The following is a 17,075-nucleotide window of genomic DNA, read 5'->3' as shown; positions in this document are numbered from 1 at the left end:
CCTAAGGATCCTACTGAAAACAGATTTTAAAAAGCACCTACCAAATACAGAAATCCTGATGGCCCATAGTAATGTGTTTCCTTTTGTTTCTCCCCAAAGAAATAGCTCAATATGAGCAGAGTCAAACAGTATGTGCAGCACAGCCAGAGTCCCATATTAAATCACATTCTAACACATAGTCAAGCACAGTGTTAACACACCGGCATACAGAATAAGGCACAGCACACAGCACAAGAAAACCCCACGGACATGCTTTTTCTGTTTTTAAGCAAAAAAGAAACTAAAGGGCAAGAGAAAGCTTACCTTCTAAACGTGAGAAAAAGAATAAAACAAACAAGAGAACAACAACAAAAAAGATGCATAAAGAAGTCACAACAGGGAAGTAAAAGTCAAGTATGCAAAAGCAAAATTAAATCAATATCAAAGATTTAAAATGATTTTACCATGTAAATTTAAAATATAATCTTAGAACCAGTTGAAGAACTGCACATCAATGAGAAAATGACTGTTAAACAAATCCATAGTTGAAGTAAACTAATGTAATATCCATTGTTAAATTACCTTTCTGGGTAAAAGAGAAAGGGCTGGTGGTTTTTAGGTCCCTGCTTTGACCCTACCTTTTACGTGTCCTGGAGGAAAAACATATATATCTCTACTAAACAACCAACAAAAGTCAAACTATAAAATCCCCTCTTTAGTCAGCTACCAGCCTGCTAGGTGACCCTGGAAACATTTGGGTCTAGATCCTAGAGAAAGCAGTATATTCCCCAAACTGCCTGCATCTTTGCCTGCATCTTGGGCTCCTAAGTATAAACACAAATGTCTCTGCTCTTCCAGATGTGGAAGCTTTGTTCATAGTCACTACATAGGAAAAAGTGGACCAGAGTGGCAGTAACACAAAACCACTGCTGACAGACTCTAAAAGGAATCCACCAATCCCGTTAAGCCCAAGAAGAGATTCTAGACAGGGTGAAAGGGACTTCACAAACTAACTGACAAATGTAAAGACAAATATTTTAAATTAAATTTCCTTAGAGAAAAGGGAATAATGAAGAGACACATGTACAAATGCTAAGATGTTCCTCTGTATATTCCTCTGAATCAAAGGTTGGGTAAAGGAAATTTTTCCATAAAGTTTAAAATTATAGGCATATTCTGTGTCTTTCTTAGTCACCTGGCTACAATCACCCACATACAAGGAAGAGATCCCACCCAGGAGACTAACATTCCTCATCAGCCAACCTGAAAGAAAGGCTACCCACCTCAGCCTTCAACCAATATTCATTCCACATGACTGTTTATTTATTCTACCTTGGAACAAAGAAATTTGCAAAGGTAGCAAGTAACCCATGAAACAAAAGTAAAGAAGAAATTACATTCACAATACCTAAGTACTCTTATGCTATACACAATTACAAGATAAAATCTGCAACAGGTAACAATCAAAATCACCTAGGAAGGGAGAATTCAGGATTTTGCTTATTTCTCCTCCAATAAGACTTACTTTGCTGGCCCAGGCATCTTCATCCCAAGAAGTGAGTTGTAATACACGGATGATCTCATTAATTTCAGCACTCATCTTTTCTACAGTAAAATTGCGATTTTTCAAAGCTTCTTCTATTCCTTGGTTTTTTGAATTTTTAGTTGTTACAAAAATCTTCATAGCTATAAATATAAACAAAAGATCAGCAATTAAATCTTGTTGTGTGACAATATTCATACAAGATGTTCTACACTTTGAACACATATTTTGAATTTCTAAAGTCTTAGAAATATACAAAAACAAACACTACAAATCTGCCAATAAAGTTCCAATATTACAACTTTCATTGCAAAGAAATCTAAAGGTACAAAACATCACCACTACATGATTAGGGAACTAATTAACATGCATATACTGATGAGTTATAATCATAAAATATCTAATATTCTTAATATCCTTCTAAATAAGCTATTATCCTGCACCCTAAAACTGGTTCCACCCACTGCAAACCTAATGGGACAAGATGAAAACCATCAATAATACTATGGAGTATCCTGCTGCCTCCAATCTCAATAGAAGACCCCAAAGAATCAATTTATCTTCCGGGACTTCTCTCACTATGGAGCAGGGTAAAATAGAAGTAAAACAGAAAAAATTAAGAATGATATTTTCCCAGAAGTAAAATAGAAAAAATTAAGAATGATAATAAGGAGCATTAGAGAAAGAATATCTTCCCATCAAATTATTAAAAATTTCATAAGCAAAGATTAATTAACACTTTATTGAGTTACCCAGATTAGAAAGAAACCATCTTCCAATGCACATAGAACACATGGCCTCAAAACATATTCCTAGAGCTAGGCCGATCACTCAGTGGTAGAGTACTTGGGTCACAGAGGCAAGGCCCTGGATTCAATCCTTCCCCAAGTCCCCTCCTTTTGTGTATGTGTGTGTATGTGTGGTACTGGGGTTTGAACCCAGGACCTTGCTCATACTAAGCACATACTCTACCACTGAGCTACATCCCCAACCCTCCTGGATTCAATCCCTAGCAAAATATGCATGCTCACACAACACAAACCACCACCACCACCACCACCCCACAAATACTTTCCACATAGGATCCTATCTACAAATTTTTGTTTTGTAGTGCATGTAAGAGCATTTTGAACTCTTACATTCATATCTCCTTTTTTAGCTTCTATCTAAACCATCAGAGCAGGTAACTAGGGTCACAGTGATATGCCTCATAACATTTTAAAAATGAAGCTGACCTCTTAGAGCTAAACTAAGTAACTAACAATCAGATTAAGATAATTATGTAAACCAAGCATGGCTGGACACAGTGGTACACCCATGTAATCCCAGTCACTCTGGAGCCTGAAGCAGGAGAATCATGAGTTTAAAGCCAGCCTCAGCAACTTAGCAAGGCCCTAAGCAACTCAGTGAGACCCTGTCTCTAAATTTTTTTTAAAAAGGGGGTGGGGAGTGGGTGGGCTGGGGTTGTGCCTCAGTGGTTAAGTGCTCTGGGTTCAATCCCTGATACCAAAAAATAAATAAATAAAAGAAGGACTGGCACATACTAAACACTCAGTAAGTACAAATCCCTTTTGCTAGGTGAGAAAGCAGCCATCATGTTTGCATTTTGGGGCTATGATCAAAGTGAAAGTGGTCCCAGCTGGTGGCCAAAGAGCTGATCTATTCACAGTACAGAAAACAGTTAAATATCTTTTTAGGAAAATTGTGCTAACACTGAAAAGGGCTCTGAGTTCATTTCTTTATCATACAGTGCTCTATATAGCCATTCTAGTTTCTAATTATTTTTCTATAACACAAGTAAAGGTGTGAAAAAAATCAATGTCCATGATTACAGGAGATTCCACCTCTCAAGGAAAAGGTCCTGTTAGAGTTTTAGGAGAACAGACTAGGCCACAGAAAGGGCAAGTTCAAACAAAGTACAGGAGAAGGAGAGCATTTGAGATGAATCCTTTTTAGCATCATGCACCATCATGTAACACCCAATCAATCAAATCTCACTTTTACCCAAGCTAAAGGACATCAAAGGAAGCAGGAAAAAAAAAATGAACTTCAGAGTTCAGAACATACTAACATTTATTTTCCTTACAAACTAAAATGCAAGCAGGAAATACCTGAAATGAGAACTGGAAGCAACTCTTTCACAGTGTTCATTGAGTTCACCAACATTACTCGGTGCTCCTGGTGAGTCAACTCCTGCTGTCTCTCATCAATCATCTTGGCCATCTTAGTCATTCCTGGGGCACAAGGAAGAAATTTTGCAGGAAGAGTAGTAAAACAAGCATGGATCTGGCTCTCTAAGCCTAAATCCATTATGAATTACTATCAAAGTTCAAACCACTAATCACTGAACCCTAGCATTTATGCAAGTTTATTCCTTTTAATGAAAGTAATTTATTATATGAAAACTCTAAATACAATATAATTTTCATGTTTGACAAAAATATACTCACAAATATTAGAAACAGAAACAAATTAATACCTATTTGTAAAAAAAAATAAATGGATAAGTGGGATAAAAATATTTTACCAGATTACTACACATACAGGTATCACACCATATATCTGGCCACCATGATGTGCTATGTAAGAATCCCATGTGAGCCTAGTGCTGAATACAGTGACTAAAAAAGTTCTAAGAATTTCAGTGGTGTGTTTTGTCTTCATCTTCATATATATATTTTTTTACTTTCCAATTTGTCCAAAATAAGCATATACTACTCCTTGTCAAGAGAATGACACAATTTATTAAAGATCAAATTAACATTCTGACTTCTAAGCCAATACAGGTCCATTATCAACGCCTACAAACCAAGGATGATCTTGCTGAAGTTTGTCTCCGACCAATTCGAAGATGATTTTTCTACAATGATCCCTGCTTCATGCCTTCCTCCTTTTACCCCCTTTTCCTTCTTTATTTTTGTTGTTCCTCTCCTCTGACTCTATGCCTTGTCGAACCGGAACCAATTAGAGACCCAATAATGACTGGCTGGATCGCTACCACTAAATGCCTTGGTAACAACAAGCTGATCTTGTAGTACCCAGAGACGGGCAACTTTCACGCTTACACTGCAACCTAAGACAGGGGAATGGGGCCTCCCCAGAGACGGGTAAGCACTGTAAGGGCAGTGAACGACCTAAGACAGGGGCTACTTGATTCCCTTTGACGTACAACAAACAAAAGAGGGGGAACTGCTGGCTCGGATCCCCCCTGGCCCCCGGGGCTTGGTGCCGGCCCTGGTTTCTTGTTGTGCACGTCAAAGAGGCCAGCTCCCAAGGCCTTGAAAGATTTGTGGTGTCTGTTTTCATATTCAGCCTATAATGGTCATGTGGGAACGTCCCGACCTGCTTGGGTCTGATAAGGTTCCTGGTTGAAGGCTTAGTATGAGTCGACAAGGACCACCTGCCCCCCTCCGTCCTTGCTTCCGCCTACCAGTAACTTTCCATTCTGTCTGAAAGAAATATATAAGTATGAGCTGAGATAATAAAGACAGACTCTCCCTGGATGAAGAACCTTGGTGTCCTGTGAAATCTTTTAACCCTGACGTCTCCCGCCGGACTCGGTCCATTTCTGCCGGACGCGGCAACTACTTTTTTTTAATAAGTTTTTAGTTGTAGATGGATACTTTATTTTATTTGTTTGTTTTTATGTGGTGCTAAGGATCGAAACCAGTGCCTCACACATACTAGGCAAGCATTCTACCACTGAGCCACAACCCCAGCATATACCACTTTTATAAGTAGAAACAAATAGAAATATTATAAAAATAATCACAGTTATGATAGTGCTTGAAAGCATCTGGTGTTTTGCAATCAGTCTGCTAGAACTTTTGGTTATTATTCAAAGGTGCTATGTGATTTTCTAAAGCTTTGATTTTCAAATTGCTCCTAGAACTTCAGGGGTGCTTTACTTCTGAGCTGCATCTCCAGTCCTTTTTATTTTTATTTTGAGATAGGGTCTAGTAAGGTGCTGAGGCTGGCCTTGAACTTTCAGTCCTCCTGTCTCAGTCTCCCAAGTGACTGGGATTATGCCAGGCTACTCCGAGGATTTCTTAAATTGTCTCACAGACCATCCAAAAAGAAGCAGGAAGGTGGGGCTGCCTCTTTTTCATCCATAATAGTTTCCTTTTGTCTGTTATGCATAAAATTCCACTTGAGGAAACAGAAAAATTTTACAGTATAAGAAAGTTTAGAATACAGCTCTGAAGCAAAAAAAAAAAAAAAAACATTTCCAGGTGATCTTCTTAAATTTCATTAAAGTGACTATACTGGCCAGCATGGTGGCTCACGCCTGTAATCCCAGTGGCTCGGGAGGCTGAAGCAGGAGGATTGTGATTTCAAAGCCAGCCTCAGCAAAAGCAAGGCACTGAACAACTCAGTGAGACCCTAAATAAAATAAAATACAAAATAGGGCTGGAGAATATTGCCCCTGAGTTCGATCCCTGGAACCCCCACCCCATCCCTAAAAAAATGACTATACTGGAACCTAAAATACTGTAAGTATCAGGGCATGGTGGCACATGCCTATAATCAGGAGGCTGAGGCAGGAGGATCATAAATTCAAAGCCAGCTTGAGCAACTTATCGAGACTCTTGTCTCAAAATAAAAAAAATTAAGAGAGTCAGGCACAGTGGCACATCCCTATAATCCAGGTGACTTTGGAGGTAAAGGCAGGAGAATCACAAATTCAAGACCAGCCTCCACAACATAACAAGATCAGTTTCAAACAACAACAACCAAAAAAAAAAAAAAAAAAACTTAGTGTGGTGGCATAGGCCTGTAATCCCAATGACTCAGGAGTCAGGAAGATCGAAAGTTTAAAGCTGGCCCGAAGCAACTCATTGACAACCTTTCTCAAATAAAAAATAAAGATCTGGGGATGTTGCCCAGTGGTAGAACATCTGTGGATTCAATCCCCAGTACATCAATCAATAACATTTAATAATAGGACTACAGAAATAGCTCTGTGGTATAGCATATTCCAGTCCTGGGTTCAATCCCTAGTACAGAAGGAAAAAATACTGTTTGCAAAATCCAACATTTTACATAAAACAGAAGAATTTTATAAGGTGATAAATATCAAGTTTATCATTTCTTCTTTAATGATTCTCAAGGTCATGTTACCTGTCTGTAACATCAAAAGCTGGTATCTATTTGTGTATTTTGAATATTAAATACTCAGATGCTTAAACAATTATTTCAAAATGAGATTTAACCACACAGCTCTTCTCTCCTAGATCTGATTATATTAGGCAGCCTTGGGCTAGAGCATTAATCCACAATAGTAGGCAGGCTAATTAGCAAGTTAAGAGATCAGAAAAAGCTAAAAGCCAGCTGGCAGACAGTGAAGGAATGCTGTGTAATGTGAAATGAAGAGGTCAGGATTCAGGGTGACCCTCAGCATTACAGTAATAGAAAAGTATTTTCTACGTTCTCCAGCAACATTTGCAATGTTGGTTTAATTTATTCCACAGGGCCAGAATTTGTAGAAAGCAGATTCAGATTTGATAGACAAAGACTTCTCCTCAGCAGAAGCTCCATCAACAGAACAGACACACCAGTGCATGCCCAGTGCATGATCACCTATCTTCTGCAAAAAGACAAGTATCCTTTCCTCATGATCCAACATGGACAACCCACAAACACACACAAAAAAAATTATTATAAAAACTCAATATGACTAACCTGGCCCAAGATTCTTTGTATAAGTGACCAAATCTTCCATAGTCTCCACGACCTCTGCCACTGTAAGATATTCCAAAATTCCTTTGCAAACTCGGATAATTTTACGAACCTGAAAACATATTTCAGTATTCAGTCAAGTGAGAGAATTATACATAGAAAACATGGTAATGCGAATGTGTAGCCACCAATTATCAGTGTTCCATTATTATCTGTAAAACTAATTTATTTTTCTGGGAGAATCAGCATGGGCCTCAGATTGCCTACCTCAGCCTCATCGAAGGTAAGGAGTAGATCTGATGTGCCAGAGAGGATGCCCCTTGACCCATCAATTAGATAATCTCGAGCAGGCACTGAGTAAGGGTCGGACTGAAGCATCTGGGCTGCTTGGACAAGCTTGGTGCAAGCATTCTCAACCCTGGGAGAAAGAACATGGGTTAACTAGCAGAACCAAGCAGAAGACTATCATGAAGAATTTAAATATATGTAAATTCACATTTTTTTCCTACATGAAAAATATCCAAGACCAACTGATAATCTGATTAGGTTTCTAGATTATTTGCAGTTAATGGGAGAACACTCGTTCATTCATTCTTTCATTCAGTGCACCAAATCTTTGTTCTTTGTTTTTTCTTGGCAACAAAAAAATGATGAGAACACATGTAGGACCTTTTACATTATGTTGTTATCTCTCTGTAACTCCTTGTTTCTTTACTCCTTCCTCTCCATTCTATACATACTGCCATCAAAAGGCACTGCATAAAGAACTGAAATCCTTGATAGTATTTTCAGATTTAACAGGATACAAATTTTTCACTCATGACCTAAACAAACTTGTTTGACAAATCCATTGGCCCACTTACAAACAGCCTATAAAACTTTGTTGTTAAAAAGATCAGTAAACCAGTTATTAATAGCAATATAGTTTAATACAGACCACAAGATCAGCCAAGGGTTTGAATGGTGGGTTAGGGTGGGGTAAATTAATTTAAAAGAAGAATCCAAAATGCAAAAAAAAAAAAAAAAAAAAATTTTCTCCTGGATCCTCCTGCACTACTGAAATGTACTCATTCATTCAATTAACCGTCCATACAGAGAGCCTAACAGATCCTCTAATCTCATATTCAGTGTACGCACAGTTATCACTGAGTAACTTATAAAGATAAGGAATAAGTTGCTTAAAGTTAAAATGCTTAGCCAAAATTACACATTCTCATTTGAAAACACAATAAATGTCACATGCAAAAAAAAAAAATACTACCACACAAGGTTATTTTGAGGATCAAATGAAATAACACAAAACTTTACAAGTATAAAGTAAGGTTGCCTTATTAATAAAAAGAATTAAACCAGCATAAGAATTTCAACTACATAAAAAGCACTATGCTACAGAAATGGCAGGTATGTATATAAAGATGTAAAAAGCATTATTCTAACTCTCAAAAAGCATACCTTCCTAAGCTAAAACACAAATATTGGTGCCATAAGATAGTAACTAACAAATATCAGTGAAGAACAAGATTTATTTGATATGGCTTTTGGTCAGTCTCAAGGGCCTGAGTAGTTTGTTATTATTATTTTTTCTTTTAGTTGTAGATGGGCAAAATACCTTTATTTTATTTATTTATGTAGTGCTGAGGATCAAACACAGTGTCTCACATATGCGAGACAAGTGCTCTACCACTGAGCTACACCCCCAGCTCATATTATTTTTAATTTTTAAATTAAAATTTTGGTTTAATTTTAAATTGTGTAATATGTATATTCAGATATATTACACAAACATATACACATTTAAAACTAAAAGGGCATAGGGTGAAAAATCTTCCCTCCTTTATCTATCTTCTAAGCACTCAAAGTCAATTCCACTTGCAATCAATGTTGAGTTTCCTTCAATGCTGCAATTCCTCTGTATGTCTTCATAAGACATTTTTGGTATATGAAAGCATTTTCCCTTTTTACACAAATAGGATCACACTAAGCACACTCTGCTTTCTGTTTTTTTTTTTTTTTAACTTGGAAATGTTCTATTAAAAATACATAAAGAGTTGCTTCATTCTATTATACAGCTACATAATAGTTCATAATTTATTAGCCTGCCTCAATGAATCATCTTGGATACTCATCATTTTACCCTATATTATCTGTAGGATACATTCTAGAAATGGAATTGCTAAATCAAAGGTTCTGTCTCACCAATTAAGTATATAATCAAACTTTTAGATCTTCACTAGTGATACACAAAGATTGGATCCCAATATTTTGTGTGTTTGTTTCAATTAAAGGGAAAGTCACATAACATAAAACCATTCAAATAATCATCTTAATGGTACAACTCAATAGCATTTAGTACTCACAATGTTGTTCAATTACCACCTCTCTCTGGCACCAAAATGCTTTATCATCTCAGTAAATACCAAGCACTCATTAAGTAATCATTCCTCATTTCCCCCTTCCCCCATCCCTTGATAATCACTAATCTGCTTTCCATCTCTGTAGATTTGCTTATATATTTATAAAAGAATTCATATACCATGTAACCTTTATTGTCTATTTTCTCTTATATAGCCTAATGTTTTCAAGATTCATCCAAGTTGTAGCTTTTATCAGTAGCTCATTTCTTTTTTTTTTTTATTGGTTCTTTTTAGTTATACATACATTAGGATTGTTTTTTGAGAGAGAGAGAGAATTTTTTTTAAAGAGAGAGTGAGAGAGGAGAGAGAGAATTTTTAATATTTATTTATTTATTTTTAGTTCTCAGCGGACACAACATCTTTGTTGGTATGTGGTGCTGAGGATCGAACCCGGGCCGCACGCATGCCAGGCGAGCGCGCTACTGCTTGAGCCACATCCCCAGCCCGAGAGAGAATTTTTTAACATTTATTTTTTAGTTTTCGGTGGACACAACATCTTTATTTTATTTTTATGTGGTGCTGAGGATTGAACCCAGTGCCCCGCGCATGCCAGGCGAGCGTGTTACCGCTTGAGCCACATCCCCAGCCGAATACATTAGGATTTTGACATAATTATAAAGCATAGAATACAATTTACTCTAATTCAGTCTCCAATATTTGCCTTTTCTCTTCCCTCCTTTCCCTCTATTTCCCTTCCCTGTACTCTGCTGATCTTTCTGCTATATACTCTTTTCTATTTTGCATATATATGTCACAATTAGCTTTAGCCATTCATGCACTGATGGACATCTGGTTTATTTCTACCTCTTGGCAATCATAAATAATGCTGTAAAACTTTCTGTATGGATATGTTTTCATTTTTCTTGGATATTACATCTATTAAGGGAATTCTAGGTAATATATTAATTCCATGTTCAACTTTTTTGAGAAATTGTAAAACTGTTTACCAACTCTGCACCATTTTACATTCTCACCAGTAACAAAGGAGTTCCTAATCCTGTACATCCTCACTGACACTTGTTATTTTTCATTTTGTTTTTATTAAAGCCAGCCAAGGGCTGGGGTTGTGGCTCAGTGGTAGAGTGCTTGCCTAACACAAGTGAGGCACTGGGTTCAATCCTCATTACCACATAAAAATTAAAAAAAAAAAATGCCAGCCAAACGGTATCTCATGGTTTCTATTTGCATTTCTTTAATGACAAATGATGGTGGACATCTTTTGATATGCTTGCCCATTTTGACATCTTTTCGAAGAAATGTCTATTCAAGTCCTTTGGCTATTTTTTCAATTTGGTTGTCTTAATATATGTTAGATATTAAACCCTCATCAGATATACAATTTGCAAATACCTTTTCCTATTTTGTTGGTTGTCTTTTTATTCAACATAGTTTTAACTTCCATTCCTCTTATTATGAATCAAGCTGAAGAGATTTTCATATTTTTAAAATTATAAAAGCTTTGTGAATAGCACATGCCTGTGATACCAGATATCCAGGAGGCTGAGGTGCAACTCAGACACTGTTATCAGAGTCCTAGAACAGAGGCCCAACTCCGGGAGTGTCAATTATCAAGTACAACAACTCATCCCAAAAACCAAACAGAAAAAAGTAATGGTGAAAAGCAGGAAAGGAACTTTAATCAGTATAACTATACTAGAAAGACAACAGAGAACCGTGTTTTCAACTCTGACTTCAGCGGTACTGACATGAGCTCCCAGATTAGGGAGACAAGGGGGAGCCAGAAATATGCACAGTCAAGCAGTCTTGGTATCATTTTCTCAGGATTAGTCAGGCAGGACCTTGCTGGAATCCATAAGAAAGTTGCTATTTGGGGCTGGGGATGTGGCTCAAGTGGTAGCGCGCTTGCCTGGCATTCGTGCGGCCCGGGTTCAATCCTCAGCACCACATACAAACAAAGATGTTGTGTCCGCTGAAAACTAGAAAAATAAATAAATATTTAAAAAAAAAAAGAAAAGAAAGTTGCTATGCCTGGTGAGTAGTTTTGACTTATCATAAGAAATTTATGGATTAGATCCATTTTTTTTCTGGAATACAAGGTAACTGACTCAGAAAGCAAAGGAGACAGATTTCAAAATGCAAACAGATACCAAGTTTTTTACATTTTCAGGCCAAATGAAGAGTCAGTGGTTCTAGAAAAAGCAACCTTTAAGTCCTTGTTATAACATTAACAATCCAAAGTTAGTGTTGACTCCATAGTCTAAGGGCTCAAGCCCAAGACAACATTCACTTCAGACACTAATCACAAGTATTGGGTGCCTAAGGTACCTATACGTCTGTCTGACTCGACTACTTTTATGAACAAGCCCTGTTGTTAACATAATCCAAATATGTTTATGTCTTTTCACAATGAAGCTTCTGTCCTAGGACCCAGGTATACCAGGTATTCAAAAAGACGTGAAAATAACACCTGTAATGAAAAATAAAACAATCATTCAAAACCAACTCAGAAATTCAAAGATGACAGAATCACTAGACAAGAATATTTAAAAGTTATTACAGCTGTAGTCTATATTTAAGATTGAGGCCAGGCATGGTAGCGGACGCCTGTAATCCCAGCAGCTCAGGAGGCTGAGACAGGAGGATCTTGAGTTCAAAGCCACTCTCAGCAATGTCGAGGCACTAAGCAACTCAGTGAGACCTTGTCTCTAAATAAAATACAAAAGAAGGCTAGGGATGTGGCTCAGTGGTTAGTGCCCCTGAGTTCAATCCCTGGTACAAAAAAAAAAGATTAAGTACCTTAGATAGATAAATTAAATGCATAAAAAGACCCAAACAGAACAAGTAGATGTAAAAATAAACTGAGATACAAAAATACAATGTGAATTAGTAGCAGATTAGATAACACACACACAAAAAAAAAAAAATTTACTGAAGTTGAAGTCATAACAATAGAAACTATCCAAGATCAAATGGGGTCAAAACATAATTTTTTAAATTAAACCATCAGTAAGCTATGGAACAACTCCAAAGAACCTCATATCTGTACAAATGAAGCCTCAAAGGAAAGAAGGTGGCAGGGGTAAAGGGAATTACTTGAAGAAATAAAGGCTAAAATATTTCCAAATTTGAAGAAAACTATAAAGTCCTACGTCCAAAAGGCTCAATAAATCCCAAATATAACAATATCAAGAACTAACTACACTAAGGCAAATCATAATGAAGTTCATTAAAACCCATAATAAGAGAAACTCTTAAAGAAACAAAGAACAGCAGACTTCTCACTGGCAAGAGTGCAAGCCAGGAGACAATGAAGCAATATCTTTAAACTTCTAAAAAATGTGGAGAGGCAGGAAAGGGTGGAGGTATAACTAATTGGTAAAGTGCTTGCCTACCATTGTGCTAGGTTCCTGGGTTCAATTCTCAGCACTGACCGTCCCCCACCCCACCCCAAAAAAACCACCCTAATATATATCAACCTAAAGATCTATATCCAGTGAAAATATACTTCAAAATTGAAAATATACTTCACTTTTTCAGATACATAAATGCTGAAAGAATTCTTTACCAGCAGAACTATATAAGAGACTTTAAACGAAGTCCCCCAGGAAAAAAGAAAAAATGCCAGGTGAAAATCTAGAATTACACAAAAGGATGAAAGCTCTGTAAATATATAGGTAAAATATAAAAGACTATTTTTTTCTATTTAAATATCTTTAAAATACAATTAATAGTCATACATGGTGGCACATGCCTGACTCAGGAGCTGGAGGTGGGAGGATCATAAGTTTGAGGCTAGCCTGGGCAACTTAGCAAAACTCTGTTTCCAAAAAAAAAAAAAAAAAAAATTAAAAGGCTGGGGAAATAGTCCAGTGGTAAAGTGCCCCTGGGTTCAATCCCAAGTACTGCTGAATAAATAAAATATAACTGACAGATTAGGAAAAAAAAAAACATTTTAAAAAGTAACCTGACTTGGCTGACACTGGACAATCAAAGACTGGCTTTCCCAATAATTATGGCAGACATATTCCAAATATTAAATAAGTTAAATTTATATGAAAATATATTTTAGATATGTATATAATATACAATATGGCAGAAAACACACATTTAGCAACTTGTTAAACTTAATCTAAAATGTTTCAATGAAAAAAATGTTCAAGAGGAATTTTTTATTAGTCCTGTAGGGATAGACATTCACTCAGTTGAAGACCACTAGCTGTGAAGACCATTGATACCATGGCTTCAGGCTTTCTACAGTCATTTCCTCCATCTAAAGAACCTGTCCTCCACCCCTCTTTTGTTTGATTTTTTTCCCTTCCTGTTCTTAGACTCCATTTTTAAATGCCTCTTCCTTTAGGAAGTTATAACTCGTCTCCCCAATCTATGGATACCTATGTGTTCCTAAAGAATTTATCAGTTTCTCAGTTTAGCTGTCTCTCTCACAAGACTGAAAGTTCAACAAAGCAATGATCCTGTCTTTTTAATTAATATATTCATAGAGTTCACAGCCTAACACATAATTAATGCTCAAGTCTATTTCAAAGGAAATAATTTATTCCATAGAAATTTTTAACTATAGAGTCCCAAACTTGATTTTATTTCTAAGAAACTTAAACGTAGATGAAATTATAGCAAATAAACATAAGCATCACAGAATGCAACTCCTGTGCTACATCTATTCACAAGGATCCAGGTACTATATAAGCTTTTTAAATTTTAAAAAAAAGTTTAAAACATTAGGAATAATCATTAGAGAAAATGGAAACTGGAAAAAGACGAGTGAAATGAAAAAGGTTTACAGGAATCAAATTGATTCTACACTAATGGTTCCTTTGTGTGGTAAAATGATAAGGCCAGAACAGACACTGCACCATTTTTCGTACAATAAGACATCTGATCTGTACATTAAAATTTAATGGCATTCATAAAAGCCAAAAAAATCCCACTATGACTAACCAGCAATCAGAAACAGGAAGGAGTCTGTCTTGTCTGTGGAAAATGTGATTTTATTTAAACATTCAAGCTGCTGGCTTCTTAAAGTGATCTTTAAAATAGAAATCTAAATTTTTAGAGAATAACTAGGGATGTGGTCAAATTACTAAATAATTTGTATCTTGACTATATGCTAATAATATTGATTTAGAGACTTAAAATCAATCACCTGGGGCCAGAGATGTAGCTCAGTGGTAGAGAACTTGCCAAGAATGTTTCAAACCTTGGGTTTAATCCCCAGCAACCACACACACACACACACACACACACACACACACAAAATCAAATAACTAGATTAAGGCTTCTCTCTGCTTTTCCATTTTCAACCTAAAAGTACCAGAAAATTCTTATACTTTATACAAAATGACAGCCTCAGAGAATCCCTAAGCATACTCACTCATGACTTGCTTCCGAGAATTAGTCCCTGACATTGTGTGAACCAATTTGAGAAGCTTCCAAATTTCACAGTTCCATGTGATTTATTATTTGTTTGTTTGTTTGTTTATTATTGGTTGTAGATGGGCACAATACCTTTATTTTATTTATTTATTTAAATATGGTACTGAGGATCGAACCCAGTGCCTCACACATGCCAGGCAAGAACTCTATACCACTGAGTCACAACCACAGTCCGATGTGATTTTAATTATCACCAATTAAGAAGTTCAAACTTGAGGGTTGGGGATGCGGCTCAAGCGGTAGCACGCTCGCCTGGCATGCATGCGGCCAGGGTTTGATCCTCAGCACCACATACAAACATGTTGTGTCTGCCGAAAACTGAAAAATAAAAATTAAAAAAAAAAAGAAGCTCAAACTTGAGCTCAGTTTTTGTTTTTGTTTTTGTTTTATGCAGCGCTGGAAATTAAACCATGTATCTAGTCAAGTGCTCTACCACTGAACTATATACCACAGCCCTAAATTTTTTATTAAAAAATAAAAAACAGATTCAGAGATTATAAAAAGATTGCCACAAGTCTCTCCCCCAAGGAAAACAAATGATAACCTATACAGGTACATACATATATATGTATATTCTCTCTCTTTTTGAAAATTTTCCCTTAGGACAAGTTGGATGTTGGGAAGCTACCGATACTTTTATATTGTTTCTGAGTATGCAAATCAGCATATTCATTTCTTAGTGTCATATGGAATAATTTCATCCTATACATACAGTGTCTGGTTGTAAACCATTCATCCCCACAGTGACCATATCCAAAGGCAGAAACCTCAAACATAGAGCAAGCAAGATTAGACAGTGTCCTTACCCCCACTAGAATAAAATAACCCACTAGTCTTTTTTAAAGACTTTTTCTTTCAGACTATGCTCAGAAAAAGTGAAGTACTAATCTTAAATTCCTTTTATTGAATTATTTCATATATATTCTATTGATTCATCTAATTTATTGAGGACCTACATACTATGATTCCTAGAAGTAAGATTAAAAAAAAAAAAACCTACTTTAAGGGGCAACCACCTTGGTAGGATGAGATAGATATACAAACAAGTACCTATTAGTATTTATAAGTATGTCCAGCAAAAATTGAGAGGGCAAAAAAGCAGGAGTGGTCATTTTTATTTGAGCTGTTACTAAAGTAATGGAGAAAGTAAAGACACTGCTCTTGTTTCACAAACTTGCCACTATTTATAAAAATGATAGTTATCACCATATCTCTTTGAATTCTTTTTCTAGTAGGTATATCTCCTCTAACACCCTCCCCCCCCCCCACACACACACACACTGTCTTTTTTGTGAAAAAAATAACATACAATGAGCCTGGTTCAACTGACTACAGAGGACAGTCTACCATCATAAAGAGCAGGTAGCACACTCACCGGGAAGCCACACAATCTCAATTTGATTCTGTAAAAATCAATCATCATATCTCAGCTCACTGGTTTAGCCATGGAAATGAGAGAGAAAGCATTAGAGAAAATAACATAAAGGAGATAGTATAATAGGTCTATTTAGACATATACTGGTCCATAATTTAAAACTAAAAGGCTCTCTAAAGCATTCAACAAGTTAAGCTTTCCACCTACTCCTCCAGAAAAACAAAACATGTCAGGGAAGGATAGATGCAACTCATCCTATATCAAATTCACTGTTTTAATAAAAACACAAACTGACCTTAGACAGTACAGATACTTAGGTTATAAATATTGTCACAAAAAAATGTATCGTTCACTAAAGACTGAAGTGCTATGGAGCAGACGCTGAAAATGTAATTTCATGGACATCAAAGTACTCAAAGACCACAAACGTTTGACATACAAAGCACTAACAGCACCAAAGAGAGGAGAAGGAAACAGGTAGAAGGAAGTTGGAAATGCAATCAGCTGATAAGTAAGGTCTTCTCCACTGTAGCTACCACACCCAGCACCTCCCTTGCTGCCATTTCCAACCAGTCAGGCCCTTGCATAATTATTCAGCCAGCAAAACTGACTATTATTCTTGCTCTCTTGTGAACCCTTTTGAAACTTTCCTTCTCTTTCCATCTAGTCAGAG

The 17,075-nt window shown here is 36.5% G+C and overlaps 1 protein-coding gene across 2 annotated transcripts in view; it reads right to left on the bottom strand.

Moving 5' to 3' along the window:
• VCL (vinculin) overlaps positions 1–17,075 on the bottom strand; it is a 114,247-nt gene that overhangs the window by 40,908 nt on the left and 56,264 nt on the right. For both annotated transcript variants that reach the window (XM_081268674.1, XM_081268675.1), the window contains exons 3-6: positions 7,469–7,619; positions 7,205–7,313; positions 3,634–3,756; positions 1,505–1,665 (exon numbers count right to left, since the gene is read on the bottom strand). In XM_081268674.1, the coding sequence (XP_081124800.1) occupies positions 1,505–1,665; positions 3,634–3,756; positions 7,205–7,313; positions 7,469–7,619 (544 nt within the window). The remainder of the gene's footprint in view (positions 1–1,504; positions 1,666–3,633; positions 3,757–7,204; positions 7,314–7,468; positions 7,620–17,075) is intronic.

Source organism: Spermophilus citellus, assembly GCF_964194105.1.
Source record: "Spermophilus citellus genome assembly, chromosome: 15".
Lineage (NCBI taxonomy): Eukaryota > Metazoa > Chordata > Mammalia > Rodentia > Sciuridae > Spermophilus > Spermophilus citellus.
Note: the sequence above shows the minus strand (reverse complement) of the source record. Positions and strands in the feature narration are given on the sequence as shown.